At 46.7% G+C, this 21,813-nt stretch overlaps 1 protein-coding gene and 1 long non-coding RNA gene across 2 annotated transcripts; one reads left to right on the forward strand and one right to left on the reverse strand.

Moving 5' to 3' along the window:
* Window positions 1-5,160: 5,160 nt before the first annotated feature.
* On the reverse strand, window positions 5,161-10,068 carry CUNH1orf53 (chromosome unknown C1orf53 homolog). Its single transcript, XM_027122126.1, has 3 exons — window positions 9,788-10,068; window positions 6,702-6,803; window positions 5,161-5,407 (listed from the first exon to the last, which is right to left on the reverse strand). The coding sequence occupies exons 1-3, from the start codon at window positions 10,049-10,051 to the stop codon at window positions 5,336-5,338; spliced, it is 438 nt and encodes a 145-aa protein (XP_026977927.1). The 5' UTR covers window positions 10,052-10,068; the 3' UTR covers window positions 5,161-5,335.
* An 8-nt stretch (window positions 10,069-10,076) lies between these two features.
* LOC113628483 (uncharacterized) lies at window positions 10,077-16,989 on the forward strand. Its single transcript, XR_003436121.1, has 3 exons — window positions 10,077-10,702; window positions 14,829-14,942; window positions 16,942-16,989. It is a non-coding gene; the product is annotated as an uncharacterized LOC113628483 (long non-coding RNA).
* The last annotated feature ends 4,824 nt before the right edge of the window (window positions 16,990-21,813 follow it).

Raw genomic sequence — 21,813 nt, forward strand, 5'->3', positions numbered from 1 at the left:
CCCCCCCCCCCCCTCTCTCTCTCTCCCTCTCTCTCTCCCCCGCCGTCGGAATTGACCCGAATCCCTCACCTCTGACCCGCAGCTCCCTCCACCTGTCTTTTATTTTCTATTTATGCTTCCAGACCGGGAAGAGGAGGAGAAAGGGGTGGGCAGAGGACACAGACGCGGACCAGTGTAGGGAGACAAGCTCCGAGGCCGCGTTCAGCCCTTCCAGCCTCTCAGTAATCAGGGAAGGTGTTAATGGAGGACTCGGCCGTTTGGGAACCTCATAAAGCCGAGGGCATCATGAGCCTTGGGCGCAGCGGGAGGGCTGGAGTCCCGCGGCGCGCCCTGGGCTCCCGGGTCTCCATCCGGCCCTGGCCTTCCAGGTGCTGCTACCTCAAAGATGCTGCTGCCAGCTGGTGCCTGCATAGACGGTGAGCGGGCGGTAGCTCCTGCAGGGAGCTGGGCTAAGCCACTGATTGCTCACCCGTCACCTCCCCGCCTTTCCCTCGCCGTCCTCCCTTTCCTCTCTGCGCTCCCGGGCTTGGCGCCAGCAACCCAGCACTTTGGGGTGCGTTCTGCGCTCGAGGGTGGCGTTCTCGGCCGGGTCAGCGCGAGGGCCCGAGGTATCTCTGCAGCCCGGCTCTGGCTAGGAGGCGGGGATGGAGATCCAGCCGGGAGAAAACTAACTCAAACCCTGGGAAACGAGAGTTCGCGGGGGCACAGACTCCCGCACCTGGACGGGACGGGGGCCCGGTTACCTGGTCTCGGCTTCCCGAGGGGCTGCGTCGCCCCAGCAACCAGGGGCGCAGTCAGGCCGCGGGGAACGGAGAGAGAACCGGGAAGCCTGGCCTCTGGCCAATTATTTACCTACTCGCCCACCCGGTGCGCCCCTCACGCTCAGAGATGGGGGCGGGGGGATCTCTGGGAGGCTCCAGCGCGGATGCGGAAGGGGTGTGAGCAGAGAGACTGGCCGCTCCACGGTGCGGGTCTGGGTGGGGCTGCCGCGTTCCCTTCCTGCCCCTCCACCCCTGGGCTACAGCAGGGGCTCCTCTGCAGGGCGCGGGCCGAGCGCGCAGGGGGTTGGGGGATCCCGCACATCAGCGAGCCGCAGGAGACCACTGCCCGGGATGGGGGCCCGTGGGACTGTGCAGGGGTAGACCCACTCCTTCGCCCGCCCCGCAAGCTCTGCCCACAGCTTAGGGCTGGCAAGGGATCCAGCAGGAGCCGCGAATCAAAGCCCTCAGGCTTTCTCTTTCCGTCCCACGTCCCGGAATGTAGCTCAGAGCACCCCGGTAGAGTCCCTCTTTCTACCGGAACCCTTGGTTGCACTTAGCCAGTCCCACCAGCCAACTATTCCTACTAGTTTACCTTCTAAGTTCCCCTCACCCCCGACGTTCCCCTTCCCAACCCGTCCTCTTTAGCTCTTTCTGTCCTCGAGAATCCCCCCTATCTCGGTTCGTGTTCCCAGCCAGGGAGCGGACAAGCCTCTCAGGTTCAGCTCCTCCGCTTGCTGCCTAGGCCGTCGAATGGATGGACGGCGACACCGACCCGAAGACCTTCAGTTGCTCCCGCTCATCTGTGTCCAAAGCAGTGGGTTTAATCCTCTTTGGGGTCACGAACCGTTTTAGGTATTTGATAAAAACATGCATTCTACACACACACACACACACACACACACACACACACACACACAGGCAGAGGTGCGCGTGCGCGCACTGAAGCGCACACTGAAGCTCACACTTCAGAATACAAATTTCGGACGGGAAGATGCTATCGCCGGAAATCTTCCAATCCTCCCAGAGCCCATGATTCTGAGTTTTTACTCTCTTTTACACCTACGGTCTCAGGAGGATGGTGGCGCGTAAGTCTGGAGGTTCTGGGCCAGGAGCCCGACCTGGAAACCGTTTGTAGGGGCGAGGATCAGCCAGTGCGGGGCTTGGGCGCTCTGCAGGGCATCCCGCGGGCCTGGGTGGGCAAGAGTCAGTTGCGAGTTCTTCCACGACATTTTCTCAGAGATCGAGCTCTCCAGAGGCGCGCAAGAGTGTGCCAACACACACACACACACACACACACACACACACACACACACACTTAAACATCTTTCTTTTTTTCCTGAGGGAGGGGATACTTCTGGCACCCAGAAGTACCTTTCAATTGTTGCAGGGTAGTAAAAAAGAGCACCGAGTTTTAATCCTCCTTCACGGTCAGACGTCCCGTCCACAACTCAAGCCTTTGCTCGAATGTAAAGAAAATGAAAAGGCAGGTGTTGACAGGCAGTGGGCAGGTGGGGGGAGGGGGCTCCTTCGGGGAAAGGCGGGGACCGTGAGGCCTCAAAGTGCTCAGGGGAAGGCGACATGCCGATGGCCGTTTGCCAGGTCGTGGGCCCCCTTCCCCAGCCTTGTCTGGAGACCCCGCTGGCCTCCGGCGGTGGATCCGGGCGCGCGGGAAAGACTTGCGGTCGCCTTAGGACACGGCGCCCTGCGGGGAACAAAGACCCGCGCCGCGTCCGGGGAGCATTCCCCCTTCTCCAGGCCCTTCTGGTCCAAAGACACCCACACCGGTGTGGGAGCCCCAGGTTGCACTGGGGGGGCGGGAAAGCCCTTCCCTTCCTTGCTCTGCAAAATCGATGGGGTCGGTGTGGCTTTTGGAAGAGGGGGGAATGTGCACGTAATCCACCTGCTGGGAGAACGGCCCAGGGCAGGGCCTTCCCCGCGAAAGGAAGAACCACCACGGCAGGAACGTATCCCCGCCCTCCACCCCGCTAAACACCGCACAAGACCCCCCAGCTTCCCCTTGGGTCTTTCAGTATTAGAAACAATCTAGAAATCAATCTCCCTTGATTTATGGTGCCTGCCTTGCGGCGGCAGGACTCTGCAAAAACCTTAAAAGTGGAGTAGCAGCGGAGTTGATTTAAACCGGGAAGTCTATTTCTCGGTATCCACGTGTATTTGTACACACACCCACCCAGTAAGAAACCTGACTTTTTACTTTACAAGGTGCGAATACAATAGAACCTGAAGTTCTTGCAGCGAGGCCCATTTATGTGGCCGTATTGTGTGTAATGTGGGAGCACCCGCCGCTGCCATCCCCGACGTGTGGTTCACGAGCATCTACCCAGAACCGCGGCCGAGAACTTCAGACCTCGGCTCCCCGGCTCCAGAGGCAGGAAAGAGTAAGAGCGTCCCCCTCCCCGCCCACACCCCAGCGGCGGCTCCTCGGCTGTTGTCGCCAGGAAGCCTAGAAGTTCTGCCAGGGAAGAGTCACAAAGTTCCACGCAAGGGTCCTCCCGTCTTGGGCCAGTTCGGCACTGCAGGAACTGCACTGAGAGAAGGAAAGAGCTGTCTCTAGGAGGGAGGCATCCCTTACCTTATTCCCATCTGCCAAGGGGCTTTCTCAAAACACTGCCTTAGGAGGGGGCGGGGACTGGGGGGGAGCCTCAAAGTGAACTTGCAAAAAGCAAACAGAACTCTTCTCTTTGCTTTCCTCCTCCTCTTGTGTCTCCAGAAAGTTGGCCTTCTCCACTCCATTTCCTTCTGGTTTTCCTCTTGGGACTGCTGAAAAAGCCCCATACAGCTCCCACCCAGAAGACGTCTATGGTAATCTTCAAGTCTAGTGGGAAACGTGGAGCTAGCTGGCTGCTCGTTGACCTAAGAGTGGAAAGGAAAGTGGCCCCCAGGAGTCCATAAACCTTTCTGGAAAGACTGACTGCCTCCTCTGTCACAATGCTGATCCCTTCTCCTGTTCTCCTCCAAATAGTTCCTGGAGAGGGCAACACCAGGCCACAGACACTGCTCTTTACGTCCAAGGAGGGCCCCGGGGCAGTGCTGCTGAGGGACCCACAGTCAGGAACATCAGAAACACTGGGACACCAAAACCGCCGACAGTTTTGGGAAACGACTTACTATTTGACATAAAATGAACACGTGGCACATTAGAGACTTAATGGGCTTCTTTTCACTCATTTTACAGTTTAGAAGGTGTTTTGTTTTGAATCAAATATGGGAGAAGGCACCAGAGTCTTTTTGCTGCTTAAGATGTTTAGAAAGCTTTAGAAAAAACCTTCATTGAGGGCCACGGGCAGAGACAAAGGCAGACCTCTGAGATGTTGGAGAACCATTCAGATTCTGCCGGGAGAAAAAGCTGAGGGTCAGCTCTGGGTAAAGCCAGCCTTCCATTTCACTGACCAGCTTTCCCCTGCAAGGAAAAGGCTTCCTGGGGGCTGCTATCCTCAGAGGGAAACAGAAAAGGAAGCATGGGGAGGGGACCCAGAACCTGGGTTGGAGACTGAAGCCCAGGGTCTTCGCAGCAGTGAATGAAATAGGTGTAAAGCTAATAAAACATCCTAAGACAGATGAGCCTGCAAAGTGCCGTCAGAGATGGAGGAATAAAATGGGGGGGGGGAGAGAAAAAAAGAATGGTTTAATCGAAGCATCTTAAGCAGCCTGACCCCCAAGTCAGAATGATTTAAAGGTTTTATTAGGAGAACAGATGGAAGATGAGAGCATTTCTCGCCGCAGAACGGCCCTTCTTGGATACTCATATGCTGCAAGATATAGCATTATATCAATCTCCTTATAGCTCAAGATATAAATAAAAGGAAGAATGTATTCAAACTCTTCTGTTTGCCAGCAACCTCCCTTGGGTTGCTAACACTGAGGAGAAAACAGTAGAACTGAGGCTATAAAAAAAAAAAATCAAGAGCTACTAATGTGACCCAATTGCTGCTATTTAGTTAATGGAACAGTCATTATTTTCTTTCTTCGACATACGTCTAATAATGAAGCAAAAAGAAAGGAAAATAATCATCAATGTGCCACTTCAGATACACACAAACAGAGAATTCCCTGGTGGTACAGTGGTTAAGAATCCTCCTGCTAATGCAGGGGACATGCGTTCGAGCCCTGCTCGGGGAAGATCCCACATCCCACGTGCCACGGAGCCTGTGTGCCACAACTACTGAGCACGCGCGTTGCAATTACCGAAGCCCACGCGCCTAGAGCCCGCGCTCCACAACAAGAGAAGCCACCACAATGAGTAGCCCAGGCACCACAACGAAGAGCAGCCCTCCCTCATTGCAACTAGAGAAAGCCCACGTGCAGCAACGAAGACCCAAAGCAGCCAAACATAAATAAATAAATAAATTTATATTCAGAAAAGAAACACACAAACATTTGCTAGCTTTTTCATTTTACTGATGTTCTTTTAATACATGTTTAAGATTAATATATGCTTAGGTTTAAGATTATACTAGTGCCCAAGTACTAACAGCACAGAAAGCAATTCTGGATTACGGTTTTATTTATTTTTTTAATAAGGCTCAATTAGATGGAGAACAGCAATGAAATTCTTCTCAAACATAAAAGTGTGAATTGAATCGCTTCTTTTTGGATGGATCTTTGACATTGACGTGACCATATGGACACTGCAAAAGTAATAAAACAAGTTACTGTTGAATTATTTAACAGTCATCTCGAAGAAGTACACTTTTCATGGTGAAAAAAAGAGACTGCTAGTAACGTTCTATAGATTATTTTTTCTACCTCCTATAGACTAAGAGGAGAACGATGGCAACATCTGGCAAATGGTTCTAATTAGGGTCCAAGAATCACTTCCTAAATGCATCCTTCCAACTTCAAGAATTTTACTGTCAAAACCTCACCCTTAAAAAATTCTCCAGTCCTCAATTCAGGCAGAGCTCTTATGGGTTTGATTAGAAACAGCTAATGGCACAGGTAGGAACATCCATAAAAGTGAAGGCTTAATTTTTCAATACTGGCTACTGTTAATACAAGCATTTAATGTCAATTCCTTGATTAGAAAGTAGGTCGCTTAGAGGAAATAACTCCTTCTTGCCCCCCAAACATACAGTCAAAGTGGACTATAAACAGAGCTTATCTGTTTATAATCTTAACTGTATAACAATTTACCTTACTAGTAGTATGCTTTTAAAAAGTTAGAGGGAAGAACCCATTCCCATTTATTTTTTGTTCAAAGTAGGGAAGTATTACATAGTTAGTTCATTTTAATCAGTGAGCATAGAGATATATGGCTGCTGAAATATACATTTTAGGAAACGTACAGCACTAAGTTTGGAGTAGCAAGTTTCATGGTTATTTTAAAGACACAGTAGAAAACAACCACAGAAAGAATGGGCAGGGGGTGGGGGGGGAGAGAAGGAGAAGAAAGCGGAGGGGAGGGGGAGTAGTAGTAATAATAATAATAGTAATAATAATGGAGAAGGAGGAAAGGAAGGGAGGGACACGGAGGGAGGAAATCATTATCATTATAAAAAACCTACCTGTCAATGTTAGGCAAGTATCTATTTATTCAGCTAAAAATGAAAAATAAATGCTTCTTCCTGGGATCTAGTTTGCAATATTCCGGAGTTCTTTTCCTGCCCTCTTTCTACTTGCCTAGTAAACACAACTTATTTGAAACCTCGTGAAAAGTTTCCTCGTAATAAAGAACTCCCATGAATTTCCAAACACAGTGTTTCAAGGAACTGATGCTCACGGTGAAACGTTACAAAATTCCATTAACTTTAAAGGTCCTCTGTTGGTCCTAAGGACTTTATTGTCCATGGCCAGAGCAGCTTGTGAAAAGTGCACACCAGGTTCTATTTAGCATTTTTATTTGACTTGTTTTTCAAATAATAGGTATTTACGAAGTCATGGAAGCACCGAAAACTGCTGCCATCCTGCCGAACTGGTACTCACGTGTCTGCAGGTAGAGCCGCAGCATCTGCCCCTCTGCAAGTGGGCCAGCCGGGTGAGCACCATGTAGCCGGTAGCTGGGTCCACGTAGTTCAGCTGGCCAGCCTGAAGAGTAGTGAAATCAAACAATTCATTCATCTCAGTATTCATCGTATCTCCTCACCATCATTCCTACTCATAAAATACTGCAACATTTTCTTCAAACAATATTAAACTTCTTCCCAGCCATTTTCGTGGCACTTGCAATTAAGGACTGAATGCATTCCAACATTATACACAATCCAACTTTATGTGACATAAGGAGAAAATATACAGTTTGAGAAAAGTGAGAAGTTGATGGAAAAACAAGAACTCCTCTATACCCAATAACGATGTAGCCGCTGCTCAGGTATTTTTCATTCAGTTTCTAGGTAACAAGTTTAATAACAGGTGATTTAATGACTTTAAGAGCTTAAGAGGCTGAAAATGAACTTTCACTCAGAAGTTGCAGTTGCAATTTCAGTACTTAAAATATGTGGATAATGATTTAAACTTACAGAAAAGGTGCTAATCAAAACCAACAGTCCTTAGAGAAAAGCACTACCTTTACTATTATTTAACACTTTTCCTTACCTTCATCGTCTGCTACTCCACTGCATATTTTGCGGTTTTCTTTTTTTTTTGGAGTGTTGTTAGTGCCATTTTTAAGCAAAATAAAACTATTATTTTTAACATATTAACACTGCTTCACGACTTTGATCAAAAGCAGCTTTTACTACAGCACTTCAGATGTCAAGAAAGCATCCTCTATCTACATTCAAACATAGTCTTAAAAAGCTGTCCCAAGCACGTTGTGTGAAGACAAATAATGCAACCTCTTCTGTGGATTTGGGCCACATGAGTGACATTATTTAGCCTTGAGATTTTGAAGGGGAACTGTCTCCTGGGCTTTTTCTATAACCCTTTTACCACGCAGTAACTCTGCACCACTCTTGCATAGAGCCTTTCCATTAAAATACACGTGACACTTAAATATCTTCTTACATGTATTTTTGCGTATGCGGCAAACTACTTCTTCAGAGTGTCTTCCTTAGCGGCTGAATATTTTGTTCTGGTTCAGCTTCTCATCAACTATGCGTCATGAATAAAGCGTGGAGTAAAAGGACAACTAGAGTTCAAGCCTAGGCCTCCTCTAAGGCATTCCAGCAAAGTGAGCCCAGGGCAGCAGAAATCCAGCCATCAAGTCCCAAGGCCAGCCTAAGGGGCCTCCCGAATCCTTTGGGGCCGCAGAAGCAGATTACATGAAACCAGCGGCACTGAACACTACTTTAGAACGACCGATTGTCAAGACCTTGCTTCTTTATTTACTAAGTCCGTGTTGGAAGACTTGGAAGAAAAGCAAAAGAACGCTGGAACTCTGTTAGCAGACTTCTTTCTGCTTTTCATCGCTGGGGGTCTTCTGGAACCTGGGAGCCTCACAGATTGTTCCTGGGCCTGGGCTGCTCTCCTGCTCTCCAAGTCAATGGGGAAACTCTGATGGCTGCCCACGCAAACGTAATTTGTCCTCAGTAAGTGAGCCTCAGGTCATGGTGGCAACAGACAAAGGCAGGGCAAGAGTGTTGACAGTCTGACTGGAGAACAAGATGCCCAGTGATGCAGGTCAGCACACGTGAGAGAGCTACCTGCCTGCAGGTGTGGAAGAAGGACCACTGTGAGGGGGCTCTGATTTGTTGAACAACAAAAACAACAAGCTCATTATTGGGTTTGCTTATGGTCTCCTAGACAGCCATTTAACCTGCGATTCTGACACTGATGAAACTGTGTGAATTCCTTGAGTGAGAAAAAGTTTCTTTCCCTTCCCGGGCCGATTGAGCTGGTCGTTCCAGGCCACTGGTGTTTGCTCTATAGAGAATGATACTTTTTGCTTCTATTTACCACATTTATATAGTGAAGTGTGGGAACAAATTACACATTATTTTAAAAAGAGTATAAACAAGAACCATCAAAAGCTGCCAGTCATTTCCTAAAGAGTCTTTGTGCAAAAGTTTCAACACAGAAGTGGATCTCAGGGTCTACTAACTAACCGTGGGAAAAAAAAAGTCAACTTTAGGCAACCTCCAAGGTTTTCTTCTCTGCTCCCCTGGTTCAGGCCAGATCAAATAACACTAGTCATGTCAAGTGCTGGTCACCCGCAGTGTATTCAACAGGCTACTTTTGTATCTTTTCTATATATATTTATCACAGAACTCACTTGCTCTTTCAAGATGATACAAATATAAACATGCTACCCTTGAACGTATGTAGTCTGTGTCAGAAAGCGTTAAGGGAGGTGATAAGTTTTGATATTGGTGCTAACAAGCAATTGTCAAATCCCCAAACCAGAAGAACACACAGCTCTAGATTGTCTAGTAAAAATGTAAAGGCCTATTTATACTTTCTTTTGTAACTCTGCTCCGATAGGTGGAAAGGACGAAAGGATGATAGCAAAAATTAAAATAAATTAAAAATAAGTTCATGTTTTATGTTTTCATTATTGAAATCATTGGATGGCAGTGTTTGATACTGCAGATAAACACACACATATCTCCCTGTGACTTCTCAGCTCCTCTACCTCCTCTATCAATGCCTTACACCACTCCCCCAACCCCAAACACAGACGCGCGCGCGCACACACACACACACACACACACAGGACAGTGATGACAGGCCCTAGACTGCGATCGGAGTTTAGCTCGGACACTGATCAGAAAGGAGTCGCGCTCATACTCAGGATAGATCCACGTTAACTCTTTGCCCGGAATAGGAAACTGTGGCCAGTTTTCAAGCGAAAAGTTCTGAGCGGTAACCTTGCACGCCGTCAGAGGCCCGAGGCAGAACTGCACCGACCTCCGGCAATCCCTCTCCAGACCGGGGACGCGCAGGCGCACCTATCACCAGGCGGCCGGGGAGGGCGGGGCTGCAGGGGGCGGGGCTGCCGCGGAGGGCGGGGCGGGGTGTCTGGGGAGGAGGGGCCTCACTGCGCAAGCGCGTGGTCCTGGGGCTGCGGTCCGGGCGGGGCGGGGAGGGGCGGAGCAACCCGGGTGCCCGTGAGGGACGGGGCGGGGCCTCACCGCGCAGGCGGCGGCGTGAAGCTCCGAGATCCTCCGCTCTGCCGCTGTTAACTCTTTGCTCGCCGGACGCCTCGCTGCTCCCTCCGGCCCACCCTGCGAGTCGGGCCCAGAGCCGCCGCAGTCTCCCTGCGAAGCGGAGCAGAGGGTGAAGCTGAGGCGCTGTCGGAACCCTTCTCCGACCCGGGGCGGTTCTGGCGGCGGGGCGGCGGACGGCTGCCTCCCGAGCGCAGCGCCCACGGACGCCGGGACCCGCCAGGCCGCCATGGCTGCCGCCTTGGGAGGCGGGGCGCTGGGGCCAAGGGGCGGTCCGTACTGCTCCCGCAGAGCCAGGCCGGGCCCACACCCGCCACCCCGGACCCCGCCCTCCGACCCTCGACCCCGGACCCGCCCTCCGGTCCTAGACCCCGACCCCCACCTCCTGACCTCGGCCCTCCGGATTCTGACTCCCTCTCCGACTCAGGGCCCCGGCCTCTGGACTCGGATCCCGCCCTCCGACCCCCGACCCGGATCCCGCCCTCAGATCCCTGCCCTCGGACCTGGACCCCGACCCAGCCCTGGCTCTCCGGCTCCGGACCTTGACCCCTGACCCCGGATCCCGCCCTCTGGTCCTGGACCTGGCCCTCCGAGCCCAGACCCCCGACCCCGCCCTCGCCCTCCGGACCCGGACCCCGGCCTTCCGCAGCCCCACCGGCCCTGCCCGGCAGATAAAGTGGACCTTAGGCAGCTGAGGAGGCTCCCACACGATGCGGGGACGGGGAAGAACGTGCCTTTTCCACTCTCTGGACTTTCATTCTAGGTGTTCCATTGGTCTTCTGAGGTGACATGTGGACCTTTTTTCTCGTGTCAAACTAGTCTTGGGATCTTTCAGCATAATCGCTACAACTAAGATGCCAGAAAGTGATCAAAATATCCCAGGTTTGTTTATAACCCGCTTGGGCTCGTCCAGAAAAGGCTGAGTATCTACAGGTGATGTGTGCTTGGAGGGCAGCTGGAAGGGGAGCCCTCACGGCCTGGTTCTTTGACCCAGACTAAAATGAGGACCAAAAGGAAGAACGGGCGGTGGTTTCATGTTGCAAAGTATTTGCAAAATCCAAACTAAAATTATATTTCCCGTCCGAAAAATGAAAGTTATTCTGCTACCCTCCACAAAATTAAATTTGAGAAAATTAGCACAAGCCCAGGAGGTAACTTCAGGCGTTAGAATTAAATTAACACCACTCCTGACTCCCGCCCTCAGCCTGTGTTTCAGGCTTGAAGAGTAGCCGTTTTGTAAGTGTTCTTCACTTTTTGAGAAAATGAGGGCAGGAATTGATCCCTGAGGACAAGAGTAGATTGTTGAGTGGTGCAGGAGAAGGATGACCCTGAACCATCACCACCCCTTTTTTGGCATCTGCATTTACCTATAATCATATCTAGATTCTCTTGGTAGGTGCTGATTGAAACGACCCTATTGGTCTGTTATAGTGAATCTTATAGTGAATTAATAAATCGGAATCCTGTTTTGCAGACCAGTTTCCTTTGTGTTGGAATAATAAATTAGTTATCAGGCTCTGGAGACTGCTTAGTGATCTGAGAAGAGTTCAGAACGTGGAAGCCTGAGGAGGGACCCTAAGTAAAGCTATGGAAAGAGCAACTGTGATTAGAAAAAGGAATTCACCATAAATCAGTTGTGTGTGTTTGCTTTTTGTGTTTTTTTTGTCAAACCAAATTATCAAATAAGGGAAATAAGTCTGGAAGTTCCAGTTGATTACATTGTTTTTAAAACTGAGGATGAGGATCTATTAATAGTTCATGACATTAATTCAAAGGGTGGAGACCAAATTTTATAGAAATGAAATAGACTAGACCAGGTTCAAATAGAAAATAATAGTCATCTAGGAAGAGTAAACACTAGTTTGTGCAGCTTTTGCTTTGGTGGATGAGGGGCAGGTGTGAATATAAAGGGGTAGGAGCAAGGGAGATCTTTGTGATAATGGAATAGTTCTGTGTTCTGGTCCTGTCAGAAGTCTACACGTGTGTTTAGAGGTAGAACTAGAGTACTTTGTTCCAATGTCACATTCCTGGCTTTGATTTGTGTTACAAGTGTGTAAGATGTAACCAGTGGGGGAAACTGGGTGAAGGGAAACTGCTGTACTATCTTTGCAACTTCTTGTGAATCTAATTATTTTAAAATTTAAAAACAGTACTTGGAAAAAGAGATGTTAAAAAAATAGCTTTCGGATTACCCGGTAAAGCAGATCATGAATTAACCAGAACCTTTCCTTATCTCCTCCATCCCCAGGTTTAAAAATCATCCATTAGTTAGTAAGGCCTTTGGGCATTTAGGCCCAGAAAGCTGTTTTGTGGGACTTCCCTGGTGGTCCAGTGGTTAAGACTTCACGCTCCCAATGCAGGGGACCTGGGTTCAATCCCTGGTCAGGGGACTAGATCCCTAAAAATCCCGCATGCTGCAACAAAGATCCTGTGTGCCACAACTAAGACCTGGCGCAGCCAAATTAATAAATAAACATTAAAAAAAAAAAGAAAGCTGTTTTGTACTATTCACGTTACATGTGTGTGCATTCTTATATATCTTTAAACATAATCTGAGCTGGAAATCTGTATAGTTAAGAGTTGATAAAGTATTTTAGTACAAATTGTTTCCAAACAGATTTGATAATTAGAGTGTCATTTAGACTTTGAATAGGTTATCTGCCCGTTTCAGTTTTCGTCTCATCTTCACACTTGGGAGTCAGTGTCGTGGCACGTCACGTAACTTTCATTCACTGCATCTCTTGTTTGAAAGAGCCTCCTTGGATCTTGACCCTTACGTTATTCTAGCGCGTGTTCATTTCTTCTCAGACTGTCTGCGCTCACAGTAGACACACCTGTATGAAAATGGGGGCACGGTGTTCCACCTTAGAATGGTAAATGTAGTTCCCACTTTATTTATGAAGGATTTACACCCAGGTTTGCTTTAGAAAGAGTTCTGTGCCCCATCTCTGCATGTTACATGATATGGCATATATTTTATCCCCCTTCCTCTCATCTGTGATGTTTGTGTTGATACTGAACATGTTTGTTATTTGGAGGAGGAGGAAGGAGTTTCAGAGAAACGTGTTTCCCTAGGCTTCCCTAGGCATTGATTTTTAAATAGGTACATTAGCCCTCTCTCTGTTGTAGGCTGTGGATCACACAGCTTTGTCTGGTTACAGTAAAAGGGATGGGCTCCCATCACCGTGAGGCAGCACTTGATCTAGGCTCAGTGCCACGGCCAGGGTTCAGGCTCCTTTCCCAGCTCTGCCTCCTTATTGCTCGTGGCCTTTTCAGGCAGATGCTTTTCTCGTGGGTGAAGGATGGCTGCAAACAGCTTTCTCATCCTTGGCCAGCTGAAAAGAGAGCCTTTTTATGAAGGTCCTGGACGAGAAGAAGCCTTTTTGCCCCCAGAAGTTCTAACAGCCATCTCTTCATCATGTGTCCGTTCCTGAACTGATCTTCACGAGTATAGCTTGTGCCGAAGGCAGTCGGGGCCTGTCTCGGGAACTGCCTTGTGAACCCTCCCAGACCCAGGCCTGAGAACGGCCTGTATTGATGCTGGGGACACAATTAACAAATGTCCACTGCAGTGTGACTTGCAAAGGCAAAATAAATTCCTCCAACCCACCCAGTCCTCTTAGCATTTAGTATTAATTGCTTATTGTTTAAAACATTTTTCATTGTTCCTCTGGTTCCCCTCTAGATGTCCTTCCTTTGATCTCCCACAATTATTTGCTCCATTTTAGCTTTTTACATGTAGTAATTTTGGGGGCACTGTTTTCTTAACAGATTGTAAACAAGATGGTAGGGCAACAGTACCTTTTTGGTACCAGGGACCTGTTTTGTGGAAGACAGTTTTTCCATAGATGGGGTGGGGTGCTGGTGCAGGATGGTTTAGGGATGATTCAAACGCATTACATTTATGGTGTACTTTATTATTATTACATTGTAATATACAATGAAATAATTATACAACTCACCGTCATGCTGACAGGAGGCGGAGCTCAGGCAGTAATTGAAGCGCTGGGGAGCGGCTGTAAATACAGATGAAGCTTCCCTCACTGGCCCACCGCTACCTCCTGCTGTGCGGTCAGTTCCTGACAGGCTGTGGACCAGTAGCGGTCTGTGGCCCGGGGGTTGGGGACCCCTGTGGTAGGGAATATGCTGTCTTCATCTTTGTATCTCCACAACCCCACCTGTACTTTTTTACCTATTGCTATGACACTTAGTGAACAAAGGCTTTTCAAATGGGCAAGTCCGTGGTTGTTCATTCTGAAATATGTAATCCTTAGCTAGTGGATAAACATTTCATATGAAATTCTAAAATTAACATTCTTTACATAATGATGCAAATTTGAAAGTATTTACTATGGATTAATAATTACAAATAAATACTTTAAAAACTGGGTGATAAAGATAATAACTCTGAGGTCTTATTAAATTGTATTTATTAAATAGCATTGGGCCATTTTACTGACAATCAGGACATATGTACACATTATCAAAGTGTCTGATGTAAGCCCCCAAAAACTGCCTCTGATTAAGTGTTATTATCTGCGTTATCTTTTAACGAATTATGAATGTACTGCACTGTTAGTGGGCAAATGGGTGCTGGGGTTACAGAGCACAGACGTCTTGTCCGGGCACTGCCTGTTTTGCGCAGTTGTTTTTGGACACTGGTTTATGTATTTGATGTTTTTCAAATAGCCGGATGGTGAGTTATGACATGTCATGCTCCACGTAGAGCGCATTTCACTCTCAATTCTTATGATTGAGAGCAAATGTTACACGCCCCTAAGGTCGCCCATAGGGAATCTTCGTTTCATTTCATCCGACATCCCATAGCACACTTTGTTTCACAGAGCTGGTCTTAGAAAATTCTTCGGGGAATTATAACCGTTTCTGTTTGCCAGCCCAGCGAATCTCGGCTTTTTCACGAGGGGTGCTCGCCCACCAGCGTTGCCTGCCCGGAGCGCACCTGCACTCGGCTCCTATCTTTACGTTTTATTTTTGTCTCCCTGGACAGACAAGCTGTGGATGGGCTGCCTGACATGAAGGAATCTAGCCATTTCAGGTCCTCCTCCACCCTCGCAATCACTCTCTACTGAGCAGTAGACCAGCTTCTTCCCCCACCGCCAAGGTGAGGCGGCAGGCTCGACTTGGTGGTTAAATTCGGGGCACTCGGACAGACAGTACTTACCCGACTCCTTTGAAAGCAGCAGCCCTCAGCCCTTCTCACTGCACACTGCGCCCTCCCGTGATTTAATCTATGCTTACGTTTTTAATCTGCTACCTACATGCTCACGGCTCCCAGATCTCTGCTCAGGACCCACGATTGTGGGCTCCCAACACCTACTCTCCACCTGCCTGCTGTACAGATACACTTACAAATACCCCCAAACTCAGAATGGACTTCACCATTATTCCCTTCGAAGTCCTACTGCCCCGTTTACTTCCTCTTTTAAAAGCACAGCAAATTCAGAGATTTCTTTTCAGAGCATGACCCTTCACTCTTTCCACATCTCCCTGCCCATGGGATCACCATGTCCTACCCGTTTTACTTATCTATGTCTCAAACCTGTCCTCCTTTGCGTCTATCATTCTTCTAGTTCAATTTGTTATCATTTCTTTCCCCACGGCTACAGCTAGAACAGAATGGCTCATTGATGTAAATAACAAATAATGAGGACTTATTCTGTATCAGGGCCCTCTCCTAAGTGCTGGAGACGGATTGTTCATACTTCACGCGCGATATTTATTCTGACAAAGATATCCATCAGCTCCTTGAAGTGGTGAAGTCGTGCCTGTCCCTAAACCTCGGTTGCTATGTTCCCTCCTCTATGAAGCCCTCCCTGATTGCTCATCTTGCTTACCGCCTCCTCTGCAGGCTGGGCTGGGCACACCACTTCAGTGCTCCATCCAAAACGTGTCTCTGTGTTTGCACTCTCTTATTGTATGTATTTGCACTCTCTTATTGTATTTATGAGGGCTTTTTTACTAGCAGCTTGTGAGGTCTTTAAGGGCAAAGGATTGTCTTAATCATCTTTGTATCCCTAGCAGCACAAGTACATAGGAAATGCTAAAAAAGAAAAGCTTGTTGAAATGAATGGATGAACACATAACGGCAGCAAAACCCCACATCTGTGTCACACAGTAAAGAAACGATACAAATGCACTTTCCCCTAAAATTTTATGGTTAAGAATCAGTGTTGGGTTTTATCGACACATCGGTTGATCTCAGTCTATTGTCCTGAGAGACAATATCCTAAGATAACCACAAGGTAACCGTGATTTTATCTGGTAATCTATTTAGTAAGCTCCCCCCAAACAGTCATCGAATTAATGGTAAGTGCAGTGTATGGGCTGCATTTCAAATGAAGTCAGTGTATGTTGACAGTGAAGTGCAGCCTTGTTAACCCTGAACAATCATTCCAATTATAAACTACATGCACACAATCACTGTCACATAAAATATCCAGACTAATTACTTCTAGCCCTTTTGTTATGCAATTATTCGAAATGAAACCTACTCTTATGGATATTCGGTATTAACAGTGTATTTCCCAGAAAGAACATTGCTAAAGAGCTAGCAAGAATGTGATTCCATTTGTACCTTATTACAATAGATGGATTAGTGTTGTGCTTTTACAATTACACGGGCAGCCACTGTTTTGTAGGATTTCCCACTTACCAACACAGCAGCAAAGAGATCTCGGTTCAGGTCGTAAATACAACATACAAATCAGAGCCTTGTTCTCTGCACTCTTGCTGCAGCCTGAGGGAGAAGAGCATGTCCACTGTTCCATGACTGCAGTGAAAGGCACACTGAGTTTCAGGTCAAATATCCATGACATTGATGTGTCTGACTAGTCTGCCTAGTATGGTCTATGTTAATATCCTCCCCGTGGTGGGCAAGAGGGATATGCCTCAGTGATCAGCATAGCATACAAGCCTTTTAGGTTTCCTACAGGTGTAAAATTGATGCATCTGTGGAGTCCTGTGGAATGTCGATCTTCTACATGTAGCTAAACTGTACACTTGCTGTGTGAATGGTCATATTTGTACAATTCTATAAGGATGCTCTCACCACCAATTGCTCTATCTGATGGTATTTCTTTCTTTTTTTTTTTTTTTTGCAGTACGCGGGCCTCTCACTGTTGTGGCCTCTCCCATCGCGGAGCACAGGCTCAGGACGCGCAGGCTCAGCAGCCATGGCTCACAGGCCCAGCCGCTCCGCGGCATGTGGGATCTTCCCGGACCGGGGCACGAACCCGTGTCCCCTGCATCAGCAGGCGGACTCTCAACCACTGCACCACCCAGAGAAGCCCCTGATGGTATTTCTTGATGACACATTTTGATAGCATTGTTAAAGATAGTTTTGGGTTTGTCTATGCTTGTGATTTGTTCAACTTTTCCTTCATGTACTTTGAAGCTCTGTTATCAGGTGCATAAATACACAGGATTGTGATAGCCCCTTGACTTTACCCCGTTATCATTATATAATGTCCCTTTTTACTTCTGATAGTTTCCCTTGTTCTGAAATGCGCTTTGTCTGATATTAGCATAACCACTCCAGCTTTCTTTCTTTTTTTATTTAATTAATTAATTAATTAATTTATTTTTGGCTGTGTTGGGTCTTCGTTTCTGTGCAAGGGCTTTCTCTAGTTGCGGCGAGCAGGGGCCACTCTTCATCGTGGTGCGCGGGCCTCTCACTGTCGCGGCCTCTCTTGTTGCGGAGCACAGGCTCCAGACGCACAGGCTCAGTAGTTGTGGCTCACGGGCCTAGTTGTTCCGCGGCATGTGGGATCCTCCCAGACCAGGGCTCGAACCCGTGTCCCCTGCATTGGCAGGTAGATTCTCAACCACTGCGCCACCAGGGAAGCCCTCCAGCTTTCTTTTGATAAGGGTTGTCATGGTATAACTTTTCCTACCCCTTTATTTGTTTTTATATTTTAAAATGAATTTCTTTTAAGCATCATGTAGTTGGGTCTTTTTTAAAATCCAATTTCACAAGCCCTGTGTTTTCATTGGTATTTAGACCTATAATGGGCTAATGGTGCACGCCCCCCGCCCCCCAAATATATGTCTGTGTTCTGATCTCTGGAACCTATAAATGATACCTTTTCTGGAAAGAAATGGTCTTTTCAGATGTAATTAAGCTAAGGATTTTGAGATGAGGAGGTCCTCCTGGATTATCCGAGGTGGCAGTGTTGAATCCCGTGAAAAGTGTCCTTATAACTGACATACGGAGGATATGATGATATGACAATGGAGGGAGATGCTGGAGAGATGCAGCCAGAAGCCCAGGAAGCTGGGCAAGGCAAGGAAGGGATCCCCCCACCACCGGAGCCCTCAGAGGGACGGCAGTGCTGCTGGATTTTGGCTTCCAGTCCCCCAAATTGTCAGAGAGTAAATTATTGTCATTTCAAGTATAATAAAATATGCTTGCATCATTCAGCATCCATCTAAAATGGTATTTCCTCCTTCAACCCTTTCATATACACATAAAATGTGATCTCGTGTTCTTCATGACAGCTTGTTTGTAAAATTGACCTCAATAATCCACCCCCATCCATGTGCTCATATCCCCTCGTGTTGGGATATTTGCATCTCCTCCCATCAAGCGTTGAGGTTTCTCTTTCCCACTTAAATTGGAACTTGGTTATATGACTTGCTTTGACTATTGTGACTTTAGCAAACGTGACACAAACCACTGTTTGTAAAGCTTGCATGCCCCCCTGCTTCTTTTAGACAGAGTTGGAATCATGAGACCACGCTGTAAATAAACAAGCCCACGATAGTCTTTGGCAGAGCACTCGAGGAGGAAAACTGAGGCGCCCCTGCTGACTGCAGTACCCACCGCCGGATGTGTGAAGGAGGCCTCCTTAGTCCAGCCCCGGTCAATCTGTCAGATGGATACGGCCTCAGGAGTGATTTCTGGGTAGACCAGAAAAAGAACTGCTCAACTGAGCCTGCCCAATTTGCTGCCTGTGGAGTCATGACAGATAAAATGGTTGTTGGTTTAAGTCAGTAGGTATTGGGGCAACTTGTATCATCAACGGTTAACTGAAACACTTCCCTAATGCCCCTGTTTCAGTCAAAGCAAGGTAACTGCTTTAATGAGCAATACCAAGGTGTGAATGAATTTCTACAATGAAAGTTTATTTCTTACTTATGCAAAACCCACAGGATATGTTTCTGGTCAGTCAGCTCTCCTTCAAGTAGTGATCCCGGAATGCAGTCTCCGTTTCGCACCACTATTTTTAACTGATAACCTCTAAATTCACCAAAAGGTACCTAACCACTTCAGCCTGGAAGTGAGTTCATCCACTAGCCATAACTCCTTATCTGGATGGAAATGTATCCAACTCGGTCCTTGCCATCTCTGATTTACCCCTCTACCCCTTTCCTCTTCATATCTTCTTAAGACATAAATAATTATGTGTCCCTTCTCCCAACACTGAGCTATAACCTTAAAGAATACAGTCGTATCTGCTAGAGTCTGTTGTAATACCGAACCTAAATCCTTGTATACGGTAGAGGTGCCCTAATACACATCTATCATCTTATAGAGTTTTCAACGTACTTTCAGAAACTCAATTTCATTTAAATCTCACAACATTTTAAGATAGAAAATATATAATCATATCCAGTTTTTACAAATGATGGAACTGAGGACTAAAGATTCTAAGTGATTTGCCCAAAGTCACCACCCAGGAAACGGCAGAGCTGGAACTGGAACCCTATAATATGACTCAAGTCTTTTTCATACGGTCAAAAATATTTATTTAAGTAAACTAGCGCTTTGCCTTTTTTCCCCCTAATTTGTCCTATGTCCAATTCAGTCACCACATTTCATTCATTCTTCTCTCATAATGTGTGTCTCTCTTTCTTTAAATTCCTATTGAAATCTTAGCTGGTTTGGGTCGTTGTCACTTGATGACTAAGTTACTGCAGTAGATGCCTAAATTATAATTCCTGCCTCTATTCTGTTCCTCCTCTAATTAATTCTTAATACTGTTGTCAAAATAACAGTACTAACACCTCATTTTAATTGTCATTTTCTGGTTGGAAAATCCTCAATGTCAAAATTTTACATGTAGGATAGAATATGAACTAATTAGCTAGGCATTTTTGGTACTCCAACACTTTGACCCCTGAAGTATCTTTCTAGTCTCACGTCCTGTTACTCTCTAGGTCAAACATTCTGTACTAGTCAGGCTAATTTACTCACCTCCCCTAAATTATCCATGTTGCAGTCATGCTATTTTGTCTCCACAACAGTTCCCCAAATATGTTTCATTGTCCATCACTCCTCCATGGGACCCTGAGAGAAATTCTGACCAGTCTAAGTCAACCTTGGAAATCCCATTCTTCCTGCACTGATTGATTTACAAAAGCTCCTACCAATGAGACACGGGGGAAATTCTGCAGGAATGCTTCTGGGAAAGGTTTTCTTACTCGTATAACAAGACTAATGGGACCTTAGTTTCCAGGCATATGGCACAGTAGGTATCCTTAAAAATTTCCCTTACCAAAAAACCTAGATAGAAAAACCAAACAACCATATTTTTAAATGCACAGTTAAGCCTGAAAAAGTAGGAAAAATCTAGGTACCAAAACCTGAAAACTGAGCTAAACATCAGGGTTGTAATTTGTCTCTGACACTACTGTTGTCCTGGAGAATTTCTCAGTCTTGGGAGTTGAGTCTTAGTGGCTGATGGAGTCATTGGCCTGTGCCGGTTGAATGGTCTGAGACAAGATCCTCGGGTTGAGACATCCTGAGAGCTGTTCCCTTAGTGAGGGCAGCACTTGACCTTTGTCAGAGCCCTGCCCTCGGTGAATGGCTGGACTATAAAACAAATCTGCCCACCAGGAGTGAGAGAAGGCAGGGCTCCTGTCTGACTCTGCCTGGACTCCCCGGAAAATCTGTAAAGAGAGGTCTGCACACACATGAGTTAGAGGTTAAAGTTTTATTCCCTACTATGTTAGTCTGCTAGGGCGGCCACAACAAAATACCACAGACTGGATAGCTTAACCAACAGAAATCTGTTTTCTCACAGTCTGAAGCCTGGAAATCCAAATCAAGGTCTTGTCAGGTTTGGTTCCTCCTAAGACCTCTCTCCTCGGCTTGCAGCCAACTCTTTCCCTGCTGTGTTTTCACATGGTCTTCCCTCTGTGTGCATGCAACCCTGGGGTCTCTCCCTCTTCTTACAAAACACCAGTCCTATTTGGATTAGGGACCTGCCTTATGGCCTCATTGAACCCTAATACTTCTTTGAAGGTCCTACTACAAGTACAGTCACATTGGGGGTTAGGACTTCAACAGATGAATTTGGTGGGGAGTACAATTCAGTACTATTACTTGAAGCAGGTAGTAGGTAGTAGTACTACCTACTTAGTCCTGTAAAATCTAAGTCAGGATGAGAACAAGAATTTGTCCTAAGTTAGTAGAACCCCTGGTTGCTTGACAGGAGCAAAAAGAAACACATTCTCCCTAGTGAGATAAAGCTTCAACATTGGCCCCACAAGATTCCTCAGAAAAAGTCCTCTGGCCATGATTTCACAACCCAAAATTACAAAGCACAGGAGGAATCAAGGCATCATGGGCAACGGCAAACACAAATAACAAACAGTACACTCTGACAACCAAAAATTCCAGTAATGGAATTATTGGTTAGAGAGTAAAACATAAAGGCCTAACATGTTTAAAGAAATAAAAATGAGAATTGAAAACATGAGACGGAAGCAACACAAGCGGTTTAAAAATCAAAACAGATTGGAATGACAACTAAATGGAAATTCTAAATGAAAAACAGAATAGCTAATGTTAAAAACTCAAAGAGTGGCTTAAAGGGCAGATTAAGCACCACTGAAGTGAGAATTAGTTAACTAGAATGAGAATATATAACATACATATATTAGTTAACTAAAATGAGAATGTGTGTGTGTGTGTATGTGTGTGTGTGTACATATATATATATATATATATATATATATATATATATATA

The sequence above is a fragment of the Aethalodelphis obliquidens genome, unplaced genomic scaffold, assembly GCF_003676395.1.
Source record: "Aethalodelphis obliquidens isolate GAN/ISIS:26980383/991018 unplaced genomic scaffold, ASM367639v1 scaffold24, whole genome shotgun sequence".
Lineage (NCBI taxonomy): Eukaryota > Metazoa > Chordata > Mammalia > Artiodactyla > Delphinidae > Aethalodelphis > Aethalodelphis obliquidens.